General features: G+C 43.3%; 1 protein-coding gene across 1 annotated transcript in view; it reads right to left on the reverse strand.

The window, feature by feature from the left end:
* Positions 1-581: 581 nt before the first annotated feature.
* The window catches only part of LOC133366187 (potassium voltage-gated channel subfamily C member 1-like), a 50,592-nt gene continuing 23,203 nt past the window's right edge, over positions 582-27,970 (reverse strand). The window contains exons 3-4 of the mRNA XM_061588994.1: positions 20,146-20,350; positions 582-702 (exon numbers count right to left, since the gene is read on the reverse strand). Of these exons, the coding sequence (XP_061444978.1) occupies positions 582-702; positions 20,146-20,350 (326 nt within the window). The remainder of the gene's footprint in view (positions 703-20,145; positions 20,351-27,970) is intronic.

The raw sequence follows: 27,970 nt of genomic DNA on the forward strand, positions 1-27,970 counted from the left end.
CAATGTGGGAAAAGAGAAGAAACGAAAGAAAGAGTCCAAGGAAATTTGTCACTAAGCTCTATGGCTCATTACAGTCCTGAGTAAGATGAGGAAAAAGGAAAGAGCACTAAACAGAGAGAGATGAAACGCAAAGCCAGGGCCAGAGAAAAAATCGTGCAGTCTAGTGAGGTTGAAGAGAGGGAGAAATGCAGGCAACCCAGATGGAAGGGCCATAGGACCTTTCCTGCAGTGTCCATCTCCAAGTGACCTTCCCCTCTTCCTCTTCAGAGTATTTGGATTTTTTGAGCAAGCCAGCCCCCACATTCATCCTCCCCTATCAGTAAGCCCCACTCTTGATCCATAGCCACTGGAACAGAAGGCTTCAGGCCTCAGGATTCTCATGGACACTCCAGAAAGTGCAAACTTAAGGCAACACCACCTGTGATATGCCTCCTGTGTATCATTTGTTCCAATGCATTTGGCTGCTTTTGCTTTCTTTTTCCTTTGCTTTTTTTTTTTGGTGTTACCTTATTTTTTTTCTTCTCTATTTTTTTTTAATAAAACAAACATACAAGCTAACCCCAAACATCCTTGGTGTGTCGCTATAGGATGGAAGGGATGGGCGAGTGGGGACGTCGGACGGAACCAGGCGAGCCGAAGGGAGTGGGCGCCGGAGACAAGTGCAGTCCAGCAATGCTATTCAGGCTGTGAGACTTCTCATAGCTTGTGGGGGATGCTGTGGAGAAAGGGGAAAGATGAAAGGGGTGAATGAGAGAACAGCAAACAGATCAACTGAAGGCACTGAGTGTCTTAAAGTAGGGGCTCTTTACACTGGCACCTTGCTCTCCAACCACAGTAGCCTGCTAGAGGAGGGAGCTACCCTCTGCTATCCTTCATGTGCCTTACACAGGGGTATAGTCATCCGGGACTGCAGAGGGTCATAGACTCCTTACTTTTTTGGGAGCAGAGTCCCAGCCAGGTCTCTGAGTATGAGCCAATCAGTATGAAAGTGGGGCATGTTAGATAGTGAAAGAGTCCTTGTCTTTCATGCTGACTAGAGCGAATCAGAGTGAAAGGAGGTAGAGTGGCCACTGAGAAAACTCAGTGAAAAAGGGGGTATGGCTGTGAGGGGGCACATTGTGACTATCATGAAGGGACCCTGCACTTCTGAATTTGCCACTACACTACTGGCCTTACATGCCTAGATGTTTGTTCCACTTAGCTCAGCGTTGGCCACCATTGGACATTCATTGGCAGCTTCATACACTTTATGAAGCTGTGGCTGAGCACGTAGCTGTATGTTCTTCCTTTGACCCTGCCTTCATGCCCTAGGTTTGGCATGGATTTTGACCATGAGTTCCCCATTATCTCTGAAGTGGGGGACAGTGGCTTGGTGTTGGTTAATAAAACAGGGTAATTCTGGCTTATCTGGATCATATCCTAGTTTGTAAGTGATATTAAGGCAGAGTTTATGAAGGCTTATCATTTATGAAGCTACTGACAAACGTCCAAATGCAGCCAGTCTTACTCTAATTGACAGCAGTTCTCCAAGGTTTCAGGTAGGTCTTTCTCAGGCCTGCTACTTGGGATGCTTTTAAATGGAAATGCCAGGAACAGAATCTGGGACCTTCTGCATACAAAACTTGTGCTCTACCACTGAACGATGGCCCTTCACCAGTACAATTGCTCTTGATTGCTAGCATCAGCTGCCACGGCAGGCCAATAAGTTCCACCTGGCTATGTAAAGCTGCCAAATCTGGTTTGGGTTCCATGGGCTCAGAATGGACTGTCAGTCTACCCACACCTGCCTGCTTCTCACACCACCATCCCCAACTGTCTCCTAAATTAGTGTTAGCTTCTGCAAACAATCTCAGACTTGAAGAGCTTGGAAAAGTTACTTTTTTAAACTACAACTCCTATCAGCCCCAGCCAGCATGGCCACTGGATTGGGCTGATGGGAGTTGTAGTTCAAAAAAAGTAACTTTTCCAAGCTCTGGACTTGATCCTCCGTGATGAACCTGGAAACATCAGTCCACTACACTGGTTGTTCTAACACAATGTTGCTACTTCTCCAATTGGAATCTCTGTGGCCTTAGTTGTTAAAAGTATGAGCTGTTGGCTGGAACTGAACTCACTGAAGGCCAAACAAGATGTGACCTTAAATGGATGTGTTTTTGCATTCAACTGGCAGATTTTTTTAAAAAACTCAAAGCTGGGGGATAGGGGCTGATAATGACTGGAATCACAGCAGGCATGGAGGGGGGAAATCCTGCCTCTGAAACTGGTATTATATTGGGAGGAATTCCCCCACCTGTGCTACTTTCTACCTACTGCAAATAGCCACTTCAAAAGAACAATTTTTGTCATTGCCACAGCACAGGAGGAAACTCCCCCTCCCTGCTTCCAATGATTTTGATAATTATTAGCCCCTGCCCCCAGTAGCTGCTATTTTGCATTTTTGAAATCATGAAAGACTCGTTAAATATGTCTAATTTGGCTTTGAAAAAGCTGCCATGGTGGCAGCTCTAGGCTGAGCCCAAAAGAGTACAGAAGGCAGTCAAGCCTGGCTCTGAAGAGCAGCAGGTTGGGTGAGGAGAAGGGCCAGCCGATGCCTCTTCACAGGCGTGATGGTGGGCGGTCCTTTCTTTGTGCGACACTTCTGGCAGAGCTTTGCTTTCTCCTGCTTTGGGCTCTGCAACGGCTTCTTTGCTACTCTCCCCCAAAACTAAGTGACAACAACATCCAGCTGCTTGTCTTTGTCATGCGAAGTTTGAACCAGCCACTCTGGGGATGGCCTCTCTGAGTACTGATGTTACCCAGATTTTTCTACTCATGGCAAGGGAGAGAACAGGGTAGGTTTGTCCCTGTGACAGCATCCTCCTCCTCCTCTCCCTATGGGCGAGGCAACGGAGGCTCAAGCTCCCCCTGACAGGTCAAACAAGAGGAGAAGGAGGCATGAAAAGAGGATGCTGCAGCTTTGACACTGGGCTTGATACCAGTAACCATGAAGCTCTGGGCAGGCACCTGGAAATGTGTGCCTCGGGCAGGGGGGGGGGAGAAGGAGAACCTCTCAGGTGCCCCATGCTGAGCAGCATGATGGGCCTCTTGGGAATCAACATGTGGGCCTTAAAGGAAGGGAGGCAGAGGGCTTGGCAGGCGCTCTTCCCTTAAGCAAGGTTCCCTCCTGAACAGGCTGGTCCTCCTCCTCCACCCCACTGCCTCTCTCCACCCCCATGCTCCTTCTCCTCCTCCTCTTCCTACAGCAGCAGATTTGGAATGTTGGTCAAAGTTGTTCTAGTTTAAAGAAGTGGGGCTATGAGGGATGGGTGTGGTTTAGGAAGGAGGAAGAGGGCCCTTCGATGCCCTGTGCCCAAGGACCCAAAGAATCCTGGCCCTGCTGGCAAACCATGGTTACTTCTCATTCCATATTACAGGGATAATAGTAATCATCAGGACCGTCACTCACTTAAAGAAATCTTAGTTGAGTTTTAATCAATCAATTGCCGCCCTGGGCTCCTCCTTTGCCACCCTGGGTTCCTGCTGGGAGGAAGGACGGAATATAAATCAAATAATAAATAAATAAATTGCATGGATTTGTGAATGACCAAAACCATAATTTTGAAGAAAAAGCTGTACTTCTGTTTAATTGATTAACCTAACCGATTAATCAATTAAAGATTGCACCCATAATAGTCAGGGCCAGAGTCAAGGGTTGTCATCATCAAGCAGTTGCCAAGCTCCATCCCCCATTTGAGGGGTCACTTTTGACCCCCAGAGACTGGGGCTGGCTGCTGCTCCTGTTTCCTCTTGCTGCCTGTGCACCTTCCTTCTATGTGAGTGAGGAGAAGGAGCAGTGAACTCTGCATACCTTGCCCTTTTCTTCTGGAAAGTGTTGTGAATTGTGCACAAAGGGACAGGCGAGAAAATGGGCAGTGGCGATAACAGTAAGAAGGAAGTGGACCTGTCTGGGGGAGGGGAACACTGTCTTGTCTGGGAGCCCCAAAACCTGGAATTAGCATTGCTATAATAATACTGGTTTAGAAAAAATCTTGTACTGTGGGGAATTAATTGTATGTTTCCCAACATAGAAAAATAACTAGAGGAACAGCACCAGATAAACTCTCCAAGCAAAGGGAAGCAAGAAAGAAAGTCTCCACCCTTTCTTCATTCCCTTAAGATCCTTAGCCTGGCTTCCTGCCGCCCCACCGCAATTCCCTTCCTACATCTCTTCTTGGTGTTCCCAGCATGCAGCAGAGATCCTCACTGCCACCCTTTATATGCCCCACAAAGCTAGGCATGCAATACAAGCAAAAACATGAACACCATGCTTGCATCCCTTTTGCGACAGGCCAGGTGAGGAGATGCATGGGATCTGAGCATGTTTTGACCTGAACATAGGTTTTTAGCATATAATGTGTGCATAAGGGATAAGAAGTATGCTGAAGGTGCCCTGGTGGCATCATACATGGCTCCTATGGGCAGAATGTGATCATTGCATGTGGTGTGATCGGTCACAGCAGCTTCTGGGGGGACAGACTGTAGTTTACAGTGCAGACAGTGCATACTTGGGGCATCTATGAGAAATAAATACAAAAATAGATAAATAGATACTTACATGTCAGTGATGTGTCATCAGAGTATAATGTCATAATAAATGACTGCAGCTGATTAACATGTAATCACATGTATACAAGGGTTTCAAGGTCAAAATAGACAATGTAGGCAGAATGAACTATGTATTAAATGTGTGGGTTGGAATAACATGGTACTGGATATGGTGCAGATTGTGCCCTTGGGCAGATGCGTACTGTACATAAAGCTGTGTGCAGTAATATTATGCATGTAGACAGCATGTCTGATGGAGCAGTGTGTAAAAATAACATCTATGAATGTTGCATATTTTGCATGTGGCTAATATGTCATCACATGTGCCAGGCACATATCACAGTGCCACCTCTACCAATCTGCTGACCTCTGTATATTGCTTGCTTACAACTCCTATTAGTCCCAGCCAGCATGGCCTATGGTCAGGGATGATGGGAACTGCAGTCCAACATCTGCAGGCACCATATTGGGGAACACTGCCATAGTGTGTGTGGAACTGGCTGTCACAATGCACATATGTGTCACTAGCATGTTAACACATGAACCACAAATGCAATTAGTGTCATATTGGACTAATATGTAGATCAGTTATAAATGGTATGTGTGCATAGTTAGGAACACTGAAAGTTCATGTGCATGTTTACAGCATGTTACATGTGGCACTGCATGTCTGCAGCATCTCAATATATGTGTTGTGTATTTCTGCAGGACGTTGTATGTTGGAGTATGATGTCAGAAATTATGTTACATAACATGCTCATGGAAAGCATTACGCCACATATGTCACCTTGCTCCGTGCTGGCCCATGTGCCATACTACATGCCATGTAATCTTGTATGTTATACATGCAGATAACAAGAAATCACATGTGTGGTGTATATAGCATGCCCTATTTCAGACTAGCATATTATAGAACATTTAAAGTATGCCACACAGAGATACCAGCTTTTCCTCCAGAGTATCACACTAAGCCTATTATAAAGCAAATCCCAGTTTCTCCATCCATGGAAGGCTCACAGCTTGGTCTGTCTCAGACAAACACAGTTAAGGCTTATCTCCATGTGGAAGAGCTGCTCCACCTCAGAGGCATCTGTATTTCAGCACCACTACAGAAATTATTCCTGCATGAACAATTGTTCCCAACTTAACTCTGATCAGGGTGGAGAAAAAGGACCTTATTGCAGAGTGTGATGCCCTGAGCCCTTCATTCTCATATGCCAAGCAGCCCCCACCCCAGGAGCAAAAGCAACAACACACTGAGATTGGATTGAAACCATTGAGCAGGGCTGACCTGCCTCCGAGGGGTGCTGGAGTTCACATGCCCAGCCAGTCTCAGGCGGTAATCAGAGCTGGAGACAGAGAAAGACATGGAGACCTGATCACAGGGCACTGACAATGCTAAGCAGGACAACTTTAACAACTAAGCAACATTAACCTCCTTTGTGTGCATAAGACAGGTGATTAATTTTGCAAGGAACTGATGCAGGCTTACCCCTCTTTTGCACACAGTGGGGGAAATGGAAAAACAGCACGTGCAAAAGTGCACATTCCTCATGCTGCCAGGTGCATTTTTCAACTGCACAGACAGCCCTCCAAGGATTGCTTCATACAAGTTTCCTACACAAAAGTCACTTGTGTGAAACAAAATTTTGGCGCAAGGAGCTTATCTCTTCTATTTGTACATGCAAGCCTTCTTAACCATGTACAACCAAGCAGCAGGTTGCACATACCCCATCTTGCATGTGCAGAAAAAGTTTGCCTGCAAACAGGTACGGATGCAGATGTGCAAATGGTTTTATTGTGTTTGTCACATTTCCTTTCATTTGCTCATCCAGGTTTTGCATGTGCAGATGAAGAGTGGAGCTTCCCCAGCATGCAGCAATATTTGAACATATCACCAGGCACCCAGTTTCACTTACCTCTTTTGCACACACACTTGCACACCCACACAATTTGATTTTGTAAACAGAGCAAAGTGTGCCTCTTTTGCATTTCTACGACAAGTTGCACACATTTGCAGGACAATTTTCATGTGGAAACAGGAGAGGGGCATTTGTGACTTCTCTGCATGCAAAGGGAAATGGGAGTATGCAGATGGCGAGAGCAGTGTACCCACAGGATTTGCACTGGTGCCTTTCGTGCACCAGCCTCATTGGGCTACAGTAAGGACCAAGGTGCTAAGGATGGGGGAGCTTGTACAAAATCTCCTAGGAAATCTCTAAGGCAGGAGTCTAATTAGTCACTCATCTGGGGCAAATTAAGAACTGCATCCAAGCAACCAGCACAGAGCCTTTACCTAAATTGATGTTTTTGTTTCTTTAAGGCCACAAACAGGTAACAAAGGAAATTAGACAGCTAGATACTTTTGTTGGCTTATTTGCACAATAAGGCGTTCTTCTTGATCCTCTCCTCCACCTTCCCACCCCTCCCCACCTCCAGTATTAGGTGCTGGGGTGAGGCAACTGAGAGGTCAGCCACATCCAAACCTCTGTGCCTGGTTCCCTGTGGAAAATCAAAAATGTTCCCCTAGGGTGCAAAACAAGTAGGCTGAGGTGTGTGGAGCAAATTACGTACCTGGCTCACGCGGTCGGGGCGTTACGAGAATACAGGGTGGACCCTACAAGACGTATGAAATGGGGCATTAATTGGAATCAAATATTGGTGCAGCCCATCTTTGGGGAGAACACGAGGGGAGCCCAGAATCCTAACAGGCCCTTCTGCAAAGCAAATATGCTTACCCTTTCTGCTCAGTCCCCACCTATCCCCATTTTCTTGGGTGCTTCTGCCCCTACAACAATCAACCCCTCACTCTTAAGTGCATGTTATTCCCCTATCCCTCTTTCATGCCATCCCTTTTTACTACTCCAATGATGCCCATTTTCTGAGCAATATTTTCTTTCCTCTACTCTCTCTGTGTGATGAAGTAGAGCTTCCGCACTCCCTCCCACTTCTGTCCCTCAAACCCAGAGCTATGCCCCCCCCCCCCGGTCGTGTTCCCTTCTGTGGACAGGCGCAATATTTGCCCTGAAAATGAAAACATAATATGAAATAAAGCTACAAGCACATGGGACATTGGGGGGGGGTGTTGTGAAGGCATATGTGTGGTTGTAGTTATGAAAGGTGGGGAAAGGAATAGAAACAAAGACCTCCCCCCCACTGCCACAAAAAAAAAGAAAAGGCAGACAGAATCCAGAGTGGCTGGGGAGCTGTTTTGGAAGGGCCTGAATTAACACTTTTGTCCTCATCCCTAACTCAAACTAAAGCTGCAATCCTGTACACACTTACACGGAATGTCTCCACTCTGGGACTAATGCACAGGATCATAGCCTGTGTTTAAAAACACATACCTGCAGATGCTCACATTCATCTTCTCTTGCCTTAACTCTTCCCTTCTTTCTCCTCCCTTCCCTCCTTCCATTTGTTGTCTCCTTCACTGTCAAAATTTAGATTGTAAGCTCTTTGGGGCAGGGACTCTGTCCTCTTTGCTTATCTTACTTTGTTAAGCAACATAAACACTAATAAAGGTTTTAAAAATAATAACAGAGGGCCTGCCAACATATCAGCATTTTATTGTTATGCAGGGCCAAGACGACTGGTCAGTGGTTGGTCAATGGAAGCTAAGGGTCAGGAGGTGGCCTCTTGATAGGAGAGGAATCTCTCTGACTTTTTGAATTAGATCGCTGCCAGACAATCTATTTAAGGAGCATTCGGCCCAATGTGCTTGCTGAGAGATTTAGACTTTGTCATTGGCTTTTTAACATGCGTTCATCCCGATTTGTTTCAAGCAAGTGCATTTCCAGTGCATTTCCCCATGACTTTCCTTATTGCAAAAAATCCAGTATTTTGGGAAAGTGGGTTTGTTTTGTAAGAGCTCCAAATCAGCTTTAATTGCATAGCCTGAATTTTGCTGAGATGTGATTGAATCCCACCTGAAAATAGTGACAGCCTGGGTGTGCTGAGATACCTATCAGAGCTTGGAGAAAGTGACACTCTTCCTAGTCAATAGAGGGAGGTGTGTGTGAGTGGGGGGGAGAAAGTGGTAGCAGTTTGGATGACACAGCAAAGAGTTTCTACATGGAGATAGATGAAATGAAGGATGGAGCCTGAAGAGGTGCCCAAGTTGCTGTCTGCCTTGTAGCAGTGCTGCTTGCTTATCAAGACACTCTTAGCCTCCAGCACTCTCCCATCCAAAGGAAACTAAACCCTCTAGTGCTGCCCCCAAAACTTCTCACAGCTCTGGGATGTGGGGTGCATATGTGGATGATATGCCACACATATGGAAGGCATCTGTGGAACGTGCACAGTGTTAGTTCAGGGGCAGGCTTCAGTTCATTTCCATCCTCATCTCAGTTTTGGTTTTGAGAAAGGCAGGACTAAAAAGGCTGTGTGCACACATTACTGGCTTAAAATAAAGCTAGGTCATTCTTTTTCTCAGTTCAAATTGAAGCTGATTTGGGGGAAAGCAAATTTAAACACAGTATTTAATAAGAAATGACAGGATAGATGCTAGATAGATATGGCTAACATTGTGTGTAAACCACTTCCCAAACTAGTGGTGGGAGCAAACTGGATGCAGAGTAAACACGAGAGTGTACATAGCCAAAAAATCTGCACAAATTACACAGGCATGACCCACACTCCATCCATGGAAGTTTTAAGTGACACAGGTTTATAAGGTGATGCATGGTGTGGAGAAAGAGGTTAGAGAGAAGGGCTGGATCCAGGGGGTCCTCAGCATACTGTCCTTGATGGCTCACCCAGTCCCTGCCATCACTTGAGTCCCCCCTCCTCTTTATGCATGTTTGTGAGCAGGTTTGCCTGATGACAATGGTCCATTACATCACCAAAGGGTAGGCACATGAATGCAAGGGGGAGGCCAGCAGCTGTTCACTGGTTCATGAGTGGGCATAATCACACTGTGTTAAATGGGCAACCACTACTGGCTAAGCTCACTAGCACGTGCAAAGGGGAGGCTGCTTGCTGCCCTATCTCCTCCCCCCTAGATCACACAAGCAAGCACATTTATAAGGCAGCAAAAACAACAGGGGGAAGTCCCTCTCATGTGCAGTCACTCACTTCCCTGGCAGCACTTCTGCCATCAGATATGCCAGCGAGCAAGTGAGCAATGGAGTGGAGGCTGGTGACTACAGAAGACCCACTCTGAGGGATCCAAGTGAAGATGGATGATGGGGGGAGGACCAGGCAAGGTATCAGCCCCAGTAATCCTGCCAGTGTATACAGGCCCTGCTAACTTGCCCCACTAGGATAGGTGCTGACGATGAGCCATGCGAGATGTTTCTCTCATAGTGTTGGAACTTGGGAATCATTCAGAGAAATTGTTTGGGAATTAATTCAGAACAGACAAAAGACAGCATTTCTTTACACAGCGTATCATTAATTTGTGGTACTCACTGACACAAGGTAAAGGTGATGGCCACTGGCTCACATTGTTTCAAAAGGTCATTAGACCCACGACAGAGAAAACGTCTATCATTGGCTATTGGCTGTTACAACTAAATAGAACCGCCATGTTCAGTGACAGTATGGCAGTCACTACCAGTTGCTAAGGAGCAACAGTGGGAAGCATCTAGCTGGCCACTGTGGTAAGCAGGATGTACAACAACGTGGAAATTGCTGTATAAATACTGAACATATGTTTTTACTTGTTTTAAATTTTTGTAATTTTAAAAATTATGTTGTGCTATTCATTATGTTGTATGGCCACCCTGAGCTCTTTCAGAAGCATGTGCAGGATAATCAATAGATAGATAGACAGACAGACAGACAGAGAGGCCAGCCGACCTTTGGTTAGACCTAACAGGGCTCTCCTTAAAATCTTGTATTCTTATGAAGTGTCTGCCCTAAACCAACATTACAGGTAGTATTTCAGGGGTGCCAATTATTTCCGGACTCAACATCCTCTGTGCAATAATTTATTTATTTATTTATTTATTGTATTTGTATACCGCCCCAGAGCCGAAGCTCTCTGGGCGGTTTACAGTAACTAAAAACATTAAAAACAAATATATAAGTTTAAAACACATCTTTTAAAAACAATTCAAAACACACTTTAAAAAATTTAAAACAATTAAAAAAAAACACATGCTAAAATGCCTGGGAGAAGAGGAAAGTGAGACATTTTGGTTTATAATTACAAGAACCCTACCAGAAATGCAGCTGGTTACACTTAGCTGCTGGAGGAGGGGAGCTGCAGTGTTGGTGGTGAATTTTGCAGGGAGGGCAAACAGGACTAAACTGCAAGAGTGAGTAATGGGGGTGGTAGAGTGGGGAGTGATATGTGGAACCTACTCACCAATTCCCTGAATTCCAGGCATCCTACTCATGCTTCCAGGGGGCTGCGTTGGCATTGTAGTCATGCAGGTACCAGGAGGTGGCAGAGGAGTCTGTTGCTGGCTGCGGCAGGTGGCGGGCGCCTATGGGGCCCGGGGTTTGGTGGGCAGTGAGGTAAAGGGAAGGATACGGGGAGGAGCAATGGATGGAGATGAAAAGGGGGGTAGGAGAAACAGACAGAGGACGTGTGAGGAGGAGGCACTGAAGATGGACATGTGATGAAGTAGAAGACGGCACGGCTGTGAAAAACCAACCCCCACCAGCCCACTTCCCAACTTGAGGTCAGGACTCCTGGCGCCCAGACTCACCTGTTATGATACACTCGATTTCTCTCCAAGGGTTCTTAGGAGTCCTGCTTTCTAGTTTCCTTACTCTAAACGTTCCCCACCCACACCTAAGAGGTACACCAATATGATGTCATGGTTAGGATGTTGGATGCAGATTGGAGAGACCTGGGTTCAAATCTCTACTTAGCCATGAAGTTTGCTGGGTGACACTCTCTCTCCCTCTCTCACACACCTGAGGAGAAAAGTTTTGGGGCATGTCTATCTATGCTTCCATTAGAGAGGAAGTGAAAGACAGAAATTTAATATTTAAATTTAAAATATCCCCACCTTAGATGCCTTAGCTCCAAACTCCCCCCTTTCTAAGGCATCCAGTGTTCTAGCCCTACTGCCTTTGTGTGGAGACAAAGCATCACTGTGTCCTGTTCAATAAATTTTCTGTGGCTCAGATGGTATCCTGCAGTCTCCTCATGCTGGCCAGGCTACCACTGTCCTAAATTTTCCACCAGCTGGGAACACAGCTCTCTTCCCCCTCATCCTCCATGAGGGAAAATCCATTATATTCTGGGCTGCAGGGAATATGATAGGAGATGAGTGCAAGGCATAGACTACACCTTCCCATTGGAAAGATAATTATTACGCCAAACAAAGGACCCACTCTGTAGTTTACTTAGCATAAATCCTTAGCTTGCTCTCTCTCCCTCTCCATACCACGTTTTAATTCTATTTTGTGTTTATGCAGAAGCTCAGCCTTGGTACTACACAATAGGAAAAATTCCACTTGCATACACCTAGATTAACAATAATATACAAATCAGCACTGACCTTTTCCCCATTTTAATTTGCATACACTGGGATTAGGATGCAAAGAGTGCTTAATTTCTAAGAGGTTCCAAGACGCACGTCAGTCTAGGATCCTGGAGGCCCTGGTTCCCAATGTTAAATGTGTCATAACAGGGTGTGGTTATTTAGTTGTAGTGAGGAAATACTCTGCACATGCTTAGACACTCTTTTTATTATTTTGTTACATTTTCCAGGAGTGAGCCCTGGTACTGAAATCTGATTCTGTGGATGCATGCTGAAAAAGAACAGTAGCCTTACCTCTAACACTTTGTTTTAGTTTGCATGCATTGAGATTTATTAATACTCGTATGCAAATGAGCAATGGTTTTTCTTTCAGTATTGTATTTGATTTAAAAGCATATGCAAGTGAATATTTGCATACTTATAGCTTAATTAGTGCATGCAAATGAGCAGTAGGTTGGGCTTGTCTGTCATTCCGGATCTTTCTCTGCAAAGCATAGCTCCTAGGAGCTTGCGGGAAAGGGCACATGAAGCAGGGTTAGCAGACCCAGTTGGTGCCCTGTGTGAATTGAAAGCATGCCAAACATTTCACAGATGAAAATAGGAACATGTTTGTTACACTCCTAATTCTAAAGATCACTATCTAACCACCCTCCCTTCATTACACATTAATCTACTCTACTGTATGTTGTAGTCTGTAATACCCTGTCCTCCATGGATAAGACAAGGTATTTGTTATTTGGTTAAAGATATATTTGAAAACACAAAACTATTCAGTAGTGGGCTATCACAATCCAAAGCACATGTGATAATTTGTTGTGTTTGAAATGGCAGGCTGTGCACTGCACCATTTTTAATGGTGATGTGCAGGTGTTTATATGTATTTGCACTGGAGACAAGTTACCTCTACCACCTAAACTCATAAATGTAACTGCTGTGGAAGAAGGAGTACCCTGGAGAATATCAATGCTGAGAACTCACACCAGTAAAATTTTAACAAAACATCCTCCCCAAAAGCAAAAATGCAGACAACAATTTACCAAGCCAGCTAACCTAAAAATAGGGTAAATAGGAGGCAGTTGGAGCATATGGAGTTCTTGGATATGCTCCAGAATAATCTGCAACACAGAGAGAGGTTCTGCGGCCAACCAACAACAGGAGCTTCTGGGAAAACAAGCTGACATAGAAAGAGCTCCTTCAGGGCAAGTCATTTGAAAACTACCAGCCTGCTTCATTAAATGCATCTGATGAAAAAAGCTACTGCCACAGTAAACTTAGGCTGCAGTTCTAACCCCATTTACCAGGGAATTAGCCCCATTGAAATCAACAGGACTTAATTCTGAGTTGGTATGGTTAGGATTGTGCTATTAGTCTCTAGGGTGCCACAGCATTCTTCGTACTTCATTTAGTAAGCATGACCACATTAACAATGGTCTTCTTCCCTTTTTAATTTGGATTAATTAGTAATTGCATGCAAACAATAGGCTTTCTCCTTCTCTGGCCTTTTACTTCTATCTCTTTTCAGCAATCCAAAACCTATTTACTCTAAAAAGAAGCCTCGTATACTGAACATGTGATCTTTCTTCACAGTGCCTGGTTAATGGATTGTGCGGCCTTGCTTTCATGCATTATGTTTATCCTGAGGCTGTGATGTTATAAATTACCAAGTGGTATTTCAGTAATGCCATCACTTTCATGCTTGTCCAGACATCTTTTTAATCAGGTGATAAGATTGCTGTGGTTCTTTGCTAAGGACATTTCCACCCACATATCTGCTCCTAGGTGATATCCCAGAATGCACTCTTGCATCTCTGGGACCACAGAGAGTGGTATAAGTGTGTCAACAGAAGGAGGCACCCTGTCTGCTTCTCCATGTTTGCTTGGAGGACCAAGAAAGGAAAATTGAGTTAAAACACGGTGAAGAGAGGGGGATGCTTTCTGTAGAGCACACACAACACACCAACTGGGCAATGTGATTTCTACCTGTATGTTTGTATTTTGTACGTCGCCCAGAGTGACTGGACAGCCAGCAGATGGGCGACTAATAAATTTAATAAATAAATAAATAAATACCTTCCTGAAGGAAAATTGTTACTATGGCACCCTGCACTCTACTTATGGTAATATGCAAAGATTTATTGATTTGGCTTTTTTGATAACTTAATGAACTGAGCATCATATTTTTAAATTTTAGAAATTATTTTAATGCAAATAGTTATAAAAACCATCTTAGCATATGCATTTCCTCCTTCATGAGAACAAGGAATGCCTCTTCTAAGATGATGCCGTCTGTGACAAGTGTGCATCATCTGAAGGCAAAGTACATTGTTGGTTTTTCTATATATAAACATTTCATTGATTAATGAACTAAAAGTCATATGAATAATAACTAAGATTTCTTTAATCAGATGACAAATCTAGTTTATACACATATAAATATATTTTACCAGAGATAGCTTCCTGTGCAAGGATAAAAACTACTATTCCTGCTAAAATTCCTTCTGCTGCACAATTAGGTAGAAGGAACAGAATATTTTCTTTTCCCCTCATTATTACAGTAGGCCATCAGGATCAAAATAGTCTTTTAAAAGGTTGTGCTCTTAATTGCCAGCTCTACCAATTAATACCAATTAATCCTCACTGATTAATCAACTAAATATATAGTTGTTTAAATGATTAAAGCCTGAAATAAGAAGAGAAAAACTTTTTTAAAAACTTGGTTGAGCCTAACACTAACTAGGAGTGGAAGAGGGGCTAAACAGAGGTTGAGAATTATAATTGGGTGTTAGAACAAATTAAACCAGAACTGTCACTAGAAGCTAAAATGATGAAACTGGGGTTATCATACTTTGACACTCAGCTCTATCTCTCGTTTAAATCTTCACCAGAGTTGGCTGTGGAGACCTTGTCCAAGTGCCTGGAATCCGTGAGTGGATGGATGGGAAGGAACAAGCTGAAGTTGAACCCTGATAAAACCGAGGTACTACTTGTGGAGGACAAGAGAAGGTTGGGTGACATTGACCTGAAGTTCAATGGGGTGAGTTTACCCCTAAAGGACCAGGTCCGCAGGCTTGGGGTTGTGCTTGATTCCAGGCTGTCCATGGAGGCTCAGATTTTGGCAGTGAGCCGGGCAGCCTGGTACCAACTACACCTCATACGAAGGCTGCAACCCTACCTTCCTGTTCATCAGCTCCCACTGGTGGTACACGCCCTGATCACCTCTCATTTGGACTACTGTAATGCACTCTACGTGGGGTTACCCTTGAAAATGGTCCAGAAATTACAACTGATACAAAATGCGGCGGCTCGACTACTTACGAATAGTCGCCGCCGAGATCACATCACACCAGTGTTGTTCGACCTACACTGGCTTCCAGTTGTTTTCCGAGCCCAATTCAAGGTGTTGGTATTGACCTTTAAATCCCTATACGGTTTCGGCCCAGTTTATCTCACGGAGCGCCTTCAACGCCACCAATTATGCCGCACGACAAGATCGGCCACACAGGGCCTTCTCTCAATCCCGCCAACAAAAACAGCCAGATTGGCAGGTACAAGAGAGAGGGCATTCTCAGTGGCGGCCCCCACTCTTTGGAACTCCCTCCCACAAGATCTCCGGCATGCATCTTCCCTAAATGTATTTCGGAAAGCCTTAAAGACCTGGCTTTTTCAGCAGGCCTTCGGGGTATCCGGGGAGGGTTAATCGATATAATTGTAATGCCTCCTACCCAGTTTTAATATTGTTGTTGTAGATCTATTGTTTTTATTGTATTACTGTATTTTATTAATTGTATTTTAATAATTTTGTAAGTCGCCTAGAGTGGCCATTGGCCAGATAGGCGACGAAGAAATTAAATTTATTATTATTATTATTATTTGGACACATCATGAGAAGACATATTCATTAGAAAAGATAATAATGCTTGGAAAAACAGAAGGGAGTAGAAAAAGAGGAAGGCCAAACAAGAGATGGATTGATTCCATAAAGGAAGGCACAGACCTGAACTTACAAGATCTGAATAGGGTGGTTCATGACAGATGCTATTGGAGGTCACTGATTCATAGGGTCACCCTAAATCGTAATCTACTTGAAGGCACATAACAACAACAACATTGCTGAATACAAAAGACAGTTGGTTAAACAGAACACTTGGAGTCTTGCATTGTACTTTTAAGTATAACCTCTACTGATGGATTAATGTTTGAAGTGCCAAAGTATTTTGTACAAAATTCCAGAGGGGTAGCTGTGTTGTCTCTTGCAGCAAAAACAACGGAAAAGTTTTGTGGTACCTTAAAGACTAACATATTTATTATGGCATAAGCTTTTGTGAATTCAAGCCCAGTGAAAGCTTATGAATCCATGGAAGTTTATGCCATAATACATTGGTTTGTCTTAAAGGTGTCACAAGGCTCCTTGGAAGTATTTTGTGAATAGGCTACTCCTGAACTTCAGGAATGACTTTCTCCTGCTCTCTCATGATCCTAGTCATGAGACTGCTGTCTTAAATTAGAAGCTAGGATTATATACCGTGGGGGGGGGAAGGAGATGGACCAGCTTGCCCTGTTCTGTGTCCCCTTAACAGAGATCTTATGTACAGAAAGCAGCAGGTGAAGCTTTTTGTGACAAACATAATGCTATGCATAATCAATTGTCAATAGCTGCAGACCAAACAGAAGTTTAAAAGGGCAGCTATGTAGTGCTGGTTCAAAACTGGTAAAGCTAATTTACTGACTAAAACCCATCTAGTTAACCATCTAATATTTCTTTAATCTTGTGACAGCCCTGCTCTTTCCACCAATAAGCCAGAGGGGATGAAGTGATATTTAGGCTTATTTGCTGATCAGAAGAAGTAGGAGACTCTACACCTTGCTGCAAATGGATTCTTGCGTAGCTTTACATAAGCTACATATGACACTGATAGTTGAATAATTTTGCAACAGCGTGAGAAGAGTAAGACAGGAAGAACTCTGTTCTAAACATGATGGACAGTAAAAAATAATAAATCTTGTGCATCTAGTGGTGTCCTTGCTTCCTTTTCGTGATACTAATTGCCCAAGACTGCAACGTCTGAATGATTAATTAGTGAGATTGTTTTAAAACCTTTTTAATTGACTAAAAACGCATCGCTGGTTAATTGGGCAACTCTCTTTTTAAATAAACAAATACATAATTTTTAATATAAATCTGTAGATGACCAACATCATCTTAGAAAAGGCATTCACTCTTTGTTCTCCCTAAATCAATACCTGCTGTTAACATGCACCGTTAAAAACCAAAGGAAGTACACTTGCTTTCTTCAAAACTATTGTTATACCTGTTGCATGTCAAACTGATGCAGATTAAATTGATTACTTAATTGATTAAAACTCATTGGTTGATCGATGAAGATTTCTTTAACTCAGTGACCTTAATTCTGCTTGATGAAGAACTCTGTGCAATTCAAAAGTCTGCATGTTGTTATGCCAACTGAAGTCCTCTCAATAAAACCATATCATGCCTTGTACCTAAACCTATTTTACATCTCAAAAGCTGTAGACTAGAAGATTTAGGTCTAATGACAAGTGGCAAGCCGACAAGTCATTCCTCCTTTGAGCTCTCTGTAGTTGCGCCTTGCCTGCTTCTTGCTGATTCTCCCTGCTGTTGTAACACCTTGAACATCTATCGTGTTCTCTCCCTTGGTAGAAGTAAATACCTCATCAGCTTTCATTCGCTGCATCCTGCATCCTCCTGTTCCCCTGCTGTGACAGACGCAACCTTGTCCCTGTTCGAGAGGCTGCCTGCTGCTAAGATCAGCTTCTGACAGATGCTAGATCAGCAGTTATAAAACACTCGTGCATGCTGCTGCTGATTCTTCTCCAGAGGGATCATGTTCTCCCATACCTTTCCACAGTGAGATGGGCAAAACTGAGATTGGCTCTCACCTAATTTAGAATGGAGGACTACAAATGAAGAAATGGAACCAGGAGATAGCAAATCCCATAGGAACTATTGGTGAATTTTCCAGCAATACTAAAATCTGATTAATCAGTGAAAGTAGTCCTGCGTTTAAACTGCAAATTCTAAAACTGTAATGACCCTTCTAGAGCCAATTGCAGCAGCTAATTAGAGGTAAAATACTATCCTGCCCTAACTAGCCTTTCATCCATGCAGTCAGGATGACTGAAATGTGGTTTTAAAGAGGTGGAATATTTAAGTGGCAATCCTAATCTGTATAAATTACTATAAAACCTTGTCAGACTGATTAATTAAAACATTGATTGTGGGACTACTTTTCAGAAAATTGAAGATGGCCTTTTTTAAGAAATGCAAGTTTCTAGTCCTCTTTCTGAAGTGAAAAAAGTAAAAAAAAAATGTACAGAAGAGGCAAAATCTCAAAGCCTGAAAATTAGTGGGGTCAGTTGCAGAGACTTTCAACAGGCAGGGGAAGAAATTTCCATGTCCTACACTGTTCCTCATCCCTGAATCCTGTACAGTAGGGCCCGCTCATACAGCAGGTTCCGTTCTGGACCACCGCTGTAAAGTGAAATCCACCGTAAAGCAGAATGCATTGACTAACATTGTCTAAAATGGCACCCGATGCCAGAAAAACGCACTAAAAATGGAACAAGCGCCGTAGGAGCAGGGCCTTTCTGCAATTGACAGTTGTATCGGTGGAACGCTGTATCAGTGGAATGCTGCAAAGCGGAGCGCTGCAAAGCGGGGCCCTACTGTACTGACTCTCCCTCACCTTTGTTTCCTTGTCCAATTATAACCACATTTCTCAATATTCAAAATAATAAATAGCTATAATTTGTATTTCCTCAGCATAGATATTAAAATTCTAGACCAGGATCTAGAGACATATTGTCCAGATCAGCATTAAATGCAGTTTCTTGTTTGAAAGCTGGCCCCTTAGAATCCCCCTCTTTAACCTCACCTGAGTCATGAAACAGTTTGGGGATCTGTCATGAGAACACTTAAGGTGAAATTGGAGAGAGGTGGTAGAAACCTAGCTGCATTGGTGGCAATTTCCCCTTAAATTACTACTGCTCTAAATTGTCAAACTACATTTTGAACTCAAGTTAGTTGGGAATCTGTAGAGACAGTTTTAAAACAAAAACTGCTCCAAAACTGAATGCATGGAGGATGCATTCCAATTTATTTTTGCAGAGTAGTTCAGCCATGATTACAACGACTGGCTAGTTATTATTCAGTCAGATCTACAGCCAATCATACTTCCCAAGGCTCACAGCAGACAAAATCTTTCCTTACAGCACTCCTGAGAGGTAGCTTGCTGCTATTCCCATTTTACAGATGCAGGATTGTGGCAGCGGAATCCATGTATGAGTAAGGATTTGAAACCAGGTCAGTTTTCTATTGACAGGACTACAGGAGGAGGGAGAATAGCTTTCTACCTTACAGCTTTTCTGCCCTCACAGTCATTGTAAATTAAGCAGTCTACCCTTTCCTGCTGCTTCCTTCAAAATGGCAGCCTCAGGAACGTGAAGAGCAGCTATAGTCAAACGCTGTGGAACAGAATGATACAAGCAAGGGAGAAAACATGGCAAGGGGAGGGAGCCTGATGGAAAGCAAGGGCTGACCAAGAAAGCATACCTGTGTTGAGGTGAATGAGATAATGGAGCTGGCGGTGCATGCATGGAATATAACATGACTGAGCTGGTGATCTAAGAGGTTGTGAAAATAATGGGAAGCAACTGGGAATGCTGGAAGTGAAATATCTACTTCTCCTTCCCTCCCCAATATAAACCCAATTTTTTAAAAAATAGTTTGGGTTGGCAGGTTGCCCATTGGAAAGAGGCACTAGAGAGCGCTGTTTCTTGAGCAATGTATGCTGTTACTGGGGAAGCCAAGGTGGGCAAGTGAATGCCTTCCAGTTGCTAGGACACCATCTGCTGCATTTTAATTTGTCCTGACCTTCCCCACCCATACACACACAACTTGGTCTCAATATTAGGCTTATACTGTATTTAAAAGTTGCCTTTTTTGCCTCAAAAAGGTGGCAACTATAGATTTTGCTATGACAAGGGATGTGGTGGTGGTAGCGATGGGGAGGAGGGGAGATGCCCTACTTGGGCTACTTGTTTAGAGATTCTTGCAGAAAGAGGCAGGTCAAAAATGATGCACATGTATGTACCTTTTCGGATGTTGCCATCAGGCGACTGCCCAAAGTCACCTGTGGAGAGGAGAAAGCAGGCTCGGTCACGGTTGTAGCGCTCCCGACCACCCAGTGTGACAGGAGACTTCTCCTCAGGTGACAGGGCCTGGTCTATGGTAGGGCAGTCCTCATTGGCCAGTGCTGCATTTGCTGCATCACCATTCTGCTTGGAATCTGTGAAGGGATTAGGGAAAAGGGAGGGGATTGGAAAAAGGAAAATGAGGCAGAAGCAGAAATTTCAGACTCCTGACTTTCACATCTAGCAGTCCATTTCCCCAGAATTCCCAGCTCTAAAACCACCTGCTACCATTTCCACCCAGAGCTGCAAGAAATGTTTTGAGGGGTAAAGGAAACTTTTAAGTGAATTTGAATTTGCTGGTATACATTCAGATTGTTATTCTCCTTTTATAGTAATTAATAGTGCTGTAAGGTAAATGTTTAGTTTTAGTACTTCCAAAATTAGGTGTGCACTACTGAATTTTGCAAGTTAATGCTTAACAAAATTACCTTAAACTATACCAATGATGATCAACTTCAAAGGTTCGGATTCAAATTTCAAAATAACATTCCCAGATTTAAACTTTGTTCAGACCTTTATGTTAGCTATACTCTCATATGATGAAAATGGACTGCCAACATTCCCCCACATGCTAATATGTATTTGGTCCACATTTAGGTTCACTTGACGTAAATTGATTACCTATTTAGCCATCCTTTTGTACTCACGTTGAGAGTTGCTCAAGAATATGGGTAAAAGGAAAAAACTTGTCATCTCTGTTAATATGTGATTATGAGTATTCTCATAACATGTGGATTCTCATTCATGTTATAGTGATTCCCTCCTTAGGGTAAACCTGGGAACTGTAGTTATATGAAAGGACTAGGAACCTCTAACAATTTATTTTTAGTTTTTAGCCCAGTTCTTAAATTAATTTGAAAAGAAGAGAGTAAGTACCTCTTAAATTTGGTAGGGCTACTAGGTCAAACAATGTACAAATAAAGAGCATTTGGGTTTTTTAGGTTTTTGTTCCTGGATCAACAGTAGTCTGAAGTAATATCTGTTTTGTTTTATATGACTATGATAGTCTTATGTGATTACCCTTTAAAATAAAACCTATCCTTTACAAGCTGTCCTGTAACATAAGCCACTCTATTGTCCTCATTATTTGTTCAGACCTTTTAAGTTAGGCTACGCATCAAACTTCGATCAGTCCCCTCAGTTTTGACCAAGCAACCCTGGGGAGAGCTCACAACTGTTGTTGTTGGGGTTTTTTTGCCTGATAATGATGCCTAACATTTGATCATTAGAATTTGTGAGGTTTTCATAGGTTAGAACAAATAATTATATCTTATCCTATGAGACAATTATTCTAGAAAGGGAGACAACATAGCCCCGGCAAAGAACAGTTTTTAAAGCAGGGGGAGGTGTTATGAAACTGTGGGACAATACTGCAGGGGGAGGAGGGAATTTTAATTCATACAAAATAAAGGACTGAATCACTCCCTTGCAGGCATAGTTCAGCCTTTAATTTCAAAAAGTCATTAAAAACAAAATTTCAAAAAGGTAATAGAAAGTTACTGAAGGAGATGTGTCTTTCGTGCTAGTGATATCACAGATATATTTGTCTAACAGGTTCCTATGACAGTGTCATCACATTTCACACGACACTTGAAAAAATCACATTTGCCCAATAACAAAATAATTATGTTTGAGTACTAGCAAAATATAACAATGCTGAAACAAATATGGGTGTTTTTTAAAAAACAAAGGTGTTCAAAAGGATTCTGTACAACTAATAATCAACAACTGCATCATGTTACTGCACCTAAACCTAACTCATCCACTCTAAACTCAGTCATCTGGCAAGCTCCAAAATGTAATTTAATTGCTTCTTATCCTACCCTTTAGCAAACAGGATGAACAATCGCTCCTGCTATTTCTGACATTCTTTAAATACTTGGCAGTTGTTGCGTATACTCTTCTCCCACAATCTTCTCCCCCTAGGTTAGTGAATTTCTTATTGCTGCCCTCAGGGACACTTTCCACATTGATTTGTTGGCTAGGTAAAGGTTGCACATCTCTATGGAATCTCTGCATGTCGCAAAGGAATCCTAGGAGCAGTTTGAAAACCACAGCTCTAGGCTAAACATGTTCAGTTCCTTTAGCCTTTCCTGGCATGATTTGTCTTCTCAACCCTTTCGCATTTTTGTAGCTATCCTCAGAATCTGTTTTCAACATCCTTTTTTCTTAAAACTGTTGTGCTCAGAGACCTACACAAAGTACTCCGAGTGAGGTCTAACTAGGCCCAAATGAAATAAGTCACTGGGCAACACTAATTTTATTGCCAATGATGTTTGATCGATTTTAGGGTAACTTTGTGTCGCTGATTCCGAATATGGCATCGGTTTTGCTAGATTGGCTCTAATTTTTGAGATAATGAATGCCCCCATTGAAAAACATAACAAATTCAAAAAATTTAATGGTCAGGAATAGCCTACCCACAAATGACATGGAGACAGTCTCAAATCATACAAAAGTAAACACATGAAATACCTAATGGCGTTGTATTCAGTACAATAACATTAAAGCAAAGTAAGCTGATTCAGATAATCACAATTAATGCATAGAAAAAACGCTGTGTGTCCGATTTTCTTTTATGTGGGGCATCAGGACCATCACGTTGGAGGCTCCAGCAGTAGTCTGCCATCATGTGTCTGTCCCATGTGCCTTGATACCTTTCCTCCATCACCTTTATATCCTGATGGAACCTCTCCCCTTGTTCCTCACTAAAATCACCAAGATTATCCGGAAATCTGTCTAAGTGGCTATGGAGATAGTGTACCTTTATGCTCATATTAGTACCCAAATGTTTAAAGTTAGCGAGCATGTTTTGCACCAATTTCTCATAATTGTCTGCTTTGTGGTTACCCAAGAAGTTCTTGACAACTGAGACATAACTGCACCAGGCAGAAGCTTCAACATCATTCATAAATTTAGTGAAATTCAAATCATTGATGAGTTTACGAATTTTAGGACCATCAAAGATTCCTGCTTTTAGTTTTTCCATAGTCAGTCCAAGGAACGATCTACAAATGTATTTATCTACAAAAGCAATCACCATCTTTGTCCAAGGCTTTAACAAATTGCTTCATCAGTCCAAGCTTGATATGGAGTGGTGGGAGAATGATTTTTTCTCTGTCAACCAATGGCTTGTTAATATTGTTCGCTGCACCTACAGTCATGTGTTCCCTTGAAGGCCATGTCACTTTTTTCCACTGATCTTGCTTTGCCCTACTATCCCACAAGCAGGTGAAACAAGGGTACTTCGTGTATCCACTTTGCTGCCCAAGCAAGAAGTTCACCATCTTTAGATCAACACAAATAGACCACTGGTGCTCATGATAGCAGAGCTTCTGCAAGACCATTTTGATATTTTCATATTCTTCTTTAAGTTTTGTTGAGTGAGCAATTGGAAGAGATGCATAGCTGTTACCATTGTGCAATAAAACACATTTCAAGCTTCTGGTGGAGCTGTCTATAAAAAGCCGCCAATCTTCTGGTCGATATTCCGGTAGTCCCATTTGGAGAAGAAGTCCAGGAATGTTATTGCAGTATACAAGTTCTTCATCTTGGCTGAAGTATGGAAGTCCCTCCTCTCTTGTCCGATAAGCTGTTATGTTAGCTTCCGGCTGTAGACAGTTCTTTTCCATTAGCCTGGATGCTAAAAGTTCAGATGCTTGCTTTGACAGACTGAGGTCTCGTATCAGATCATTGAGTTCTTTTTGGGAGAACTGCTCAGGTGTTGAAAAGCTTTCTTCATATCCACTTCCAGGGCTACCACCTGTGCTACACTCCACGTCCAGCATTTCTTCAACATCTGACAATGGAAGGTCAGGCAGTGAGATAAACACTGGTATGGGAACGTCTTCGCTGTGTGGCACAGGTCGCCTTGCTGAGTCCAAATCAGGATACTCCCACTTATGTTTCTTGTAGCGATTGAAGCCTTTCACATTCACAACACAAAAATAACAATCATCGTGATGGTTTTGCGGCTCTCTCCACACCATAGGCACACCAAAGTTTAAACGTTTCCTTTCTCCATTTTTCCATTGTCGTAGGCACTCTACACAGGTTTTGCAAACCTTATGGGGAGCCCAAGACTTATCTTGATCTCCAAGCTTCACTCCAAAATAAACAAGATATGCTTGTTTTACAAAGTCAGTGATGTTTTTTGTTTGTTTTTGCAGAATGTGTTCGCCAACAGGGCCGGCTCCAGGAATGCGGGGACCCTTGGGCATTAGCCTGCCCCGGGCCCCTCTGCTTCCCTTCCGCGATCCCACGGATCACAAGATGAGCTTCCGAACCACCCACCATTTCCTGCCATCCCCAGCGCTTCACCTACCTTTCTCTGCTGTTCGTGCAGGGTTGCCATCAATAAAGATGGCAGCCGAGGTTTCCGTAAGGGACTGACGCCTTTGCTGCCATCTTGGTTGATGGCATGCAGCACGCGCATTGCTGCCATCAACCAAGATGGCGGCAGAGGCTTCAGTCCCTTACGGAAACCTCAGCCGCCATCTTTATTGATGACAACCCTGCGCAAACAGCAGAGAAAGGTAGGTGAAGCGTGGGGGATGGCAGGCGGCTTGGAAGCTCGTCTTGCGATCCGCAGGATCGCGGAAGGGGAGCGGAGGGCCCCCCACGGGCTGCTAGAGCTGCGGGGCCCTCGGGCCAGTGCCCAACCTGGCCGCCCTTTGGAACCAGCCCTGTTCGCCACAAATGTAGCAGAATGCATTAGGATTGTTTAAGCAGCCTCTTTGTGACGAACTCATATTCCTCTTCAAAAAAAAAAAAAGTATCAATATGATATTATATGCAATGGATAAACTTGCAAAACAATGTTCAAGAGTAAAAAGACAGACCAAACCCTGCTGCATATGTCAGCAACTACAGGTCGTATTGGGGTACAATCGTTATTTTAGGGGTATCCATTATCTGAAAAACTAGAGCCAATTCTGCAAAACTAATGTCATTTTTGGGTTTAGCACCCCCAAAATACCCTAAAGTCATTCAAACATCCTTGGCAACTAAAAAAAATTTTTTTTTGTTGGGCTGTGTTAGCATTAGATTTTTCTTCTTGCATACAAACTCATTTTAGCAAGGTCTGGGGAAGTTATATGGGGTGTAGTGTTTGAGTGGATCCCAGCTGGTTGGGATCACTTTGAAATCAATTCTGCTCAATCTGGATGTGGGAAAATAATATATGTGTTGCCATGGCGACATGGTCATGATAGTGTGCACAGCAAGCAGACCCAGTCTGGTCTCTTTGACAGATCTGAGCCCCCCAGACAACTGCTTGGGTTTTCCTGTGTGTGACCTTGGGAGAGGGAGAACCTCAACATTGACCAACCATGAAGTATTCTAGCTGAGGGATTCTGGACCTCTATTAGGGCCTGAACTGATAATTCAATTTCTGAGAAACAACTATAATTCATTCAAGCCTATGCCTTCATTGAACAGAAATCTTATTTTCTCTGCATTCAAAGGACAATGTAGCATTGGGATTCTTTGCCTTCCAAATCTAGTACTGGCTTTGAGAGTACTATATGCAACGTGGTTGTGTCACCTATCAAGAACTAATTTGATAATGTCTGTGATGTCACTAACAAGAAACACAATTTCACCTCACCGCGCCTACAGAGTTTTTAGTATTGTTTTTCAAGTTTATTTGAACTTAACCCCTACTTCTCTCAGTTCTTTCCAGGATGAGCACTCCCTTGCCAAATGCTCATTTAGATCTTTTTAAGTGATAGTTTGATAGGATTGGCAGGATCCAGTCAGTTCCAAGAATTAGCTTAGAAAGAAGAATGAATCCTCACACAGACACACATAGTACAGAACAATGTTCCTTTAAAAAATATTTAGGATGGGTTTTTAATTTGTTGACATATTTTAACCCATTTTGAGTATGATTTATCATAGAAGAGTAGGATATAAATGCTGAAATAATAAAATAAAAATAATTAATAAAAAGTGGCCAACATGATAAATAAAATTAGCCGCCTCTCCACCACAAGGCTTAGCCATTTCCAGAACCTTCTCTTCTTCAAATTATTTGAAGAATTATGAACTCCCATTTCTAGACTGGTGCATATTTCTCTTTTTTGTTTTAACATTAATAAAATGGATTGTATTATTTCACAGAAGACCTATCCTAAGGCTTGCTAGCTTTTTTATTGGCCCTGATGCTATGCCTTTAAAAGCAGGCTGACACACAGAACTGGGTCTGGTGAAAGACATTTTGACACCTGAGGCACCTTCCCCCCCACACACACACACCCCACACCCTTCTTAACAATGCCACAGTCCACCACTTGAGGCAACTGCCTCATTGTCTCATAGTGGGATATTTTTGATGGGGGGATGGGGATGAGGATATGAAGCTTTTCCTAACACAAGGGACAAAATCAGGGCAGACCCTATCATCTGGCAAAGTAAAGCAATTGCCTTAGGTGGCAGATGCTGTGGGACAGTGGCAACAGGCCCCCAGAGTTCCCCCTGAGCACCCTAGCTGTCCTCCTCTGTTGTAAGGCAGATGCATGTGTGACACATTACTGTCATGCACTCCCTGCACTGAACTGCTGCCCTCAGGTGTGATGCAGGACACTATCCTGTATGAAGCAAGATTCAACAGTTGGTCCAGTCAGCTTTTGCACATGGAATGGGGCTGTGGGCACCATTTTGTCTTTTGCCTCTGGTAGTAGAAATGTCTTGGGCCGGCCCTGGGGAGGGTGGTGGTGTGGAAATAGGGGTGGTGAGGAAATAGGGGTGGTGAAACAGCAGGCGGGAAGATGCTTACCTGTGTAATGTACTGAAGTGAGGGCATAAGCCTAATTAAAGAAGTTGCAGGGAAGTTGTTTCCATGGGAACAGAGAAGCACTTACTGGGATACAAGAAACCGAGGTGGAAAATGTGAGGTTCCTGCCAAGGCACTGAGATAAAAAAGTAAACTGGGGGATTTGTGGTGGGCGGGCGGAAGCAGTTAAACAGAGGCTGATGTGTCTCCTTGACAGTATTAGGAGTTGTTCTAACAACTGTATCCCCATGGGCCTCTCCATTTTCTCTCCCTGCTACATTCGATGCATAGCCAAGATCCTGTCCAATTAACTGAATCCTTGCTCTTCCACTGCACTTGCTACAAATGGCCTTTCTGGCTCAGGGCAACTGGAGTGCTGGAGAGCATGGCAGGAACTGGCTATGAGCCCTGGGGACCCTCCAGTGTGCAACCTTCCCCCACCTGCCTGTCTTTGAGGATTTGCTGGGTGAATGGCCACCAAAGAGCAGGAGAACCGTATGTGTGTGTACGTGCGCACGCGTGTACACACATGTGCATAAGGGGATGCTGGTCAGCTGCTCTCACCATGAGATACTGAAGTCAGGTTCTGGCTCTCCTGTGCTCCTGTTCCTCAGCCACACAACTTGAGTAGCCTGTCACCCCTCTGTGCATATTGATTATCCCAAATCAACTAGGCGTCCCATTTCCTGCCCCCTCCAGTCCCCAAAGGCTTTAGCCCTCCATATCTTTTTCTGCTATGAGCCCTTTCCTCATCTCAGTCATTCTAGGAGATCTCAAGAGGTCTTGCTCCTGCATCCCTCAACCACCACCACCCCACCAAAAAAACCCAATTCCTTTCTGAAAGAACCCAGAAACCCTCATAGATTGATCCCCTCATTCCTAGGGAACCCAGTCATCTGGCTCTCAGCCTTTGCTGGGGATGTGTGTGCATGACTGTCTC

Source organism: Rhineura floridana, chromosome 11, assembly GCF_030035675.1.
Source record: "Rhineura floridana isolate rRhiFlo1 chromosome 11, rRhiFlo1.hap2, whole genome shotgun sequence".
Taxonomy (NCBI): Eukaryota; Metazoa; Chordata; class Lepidosauria; order Squamata; family Rhineuridae; genus Rhineura; species Rhineura floridana.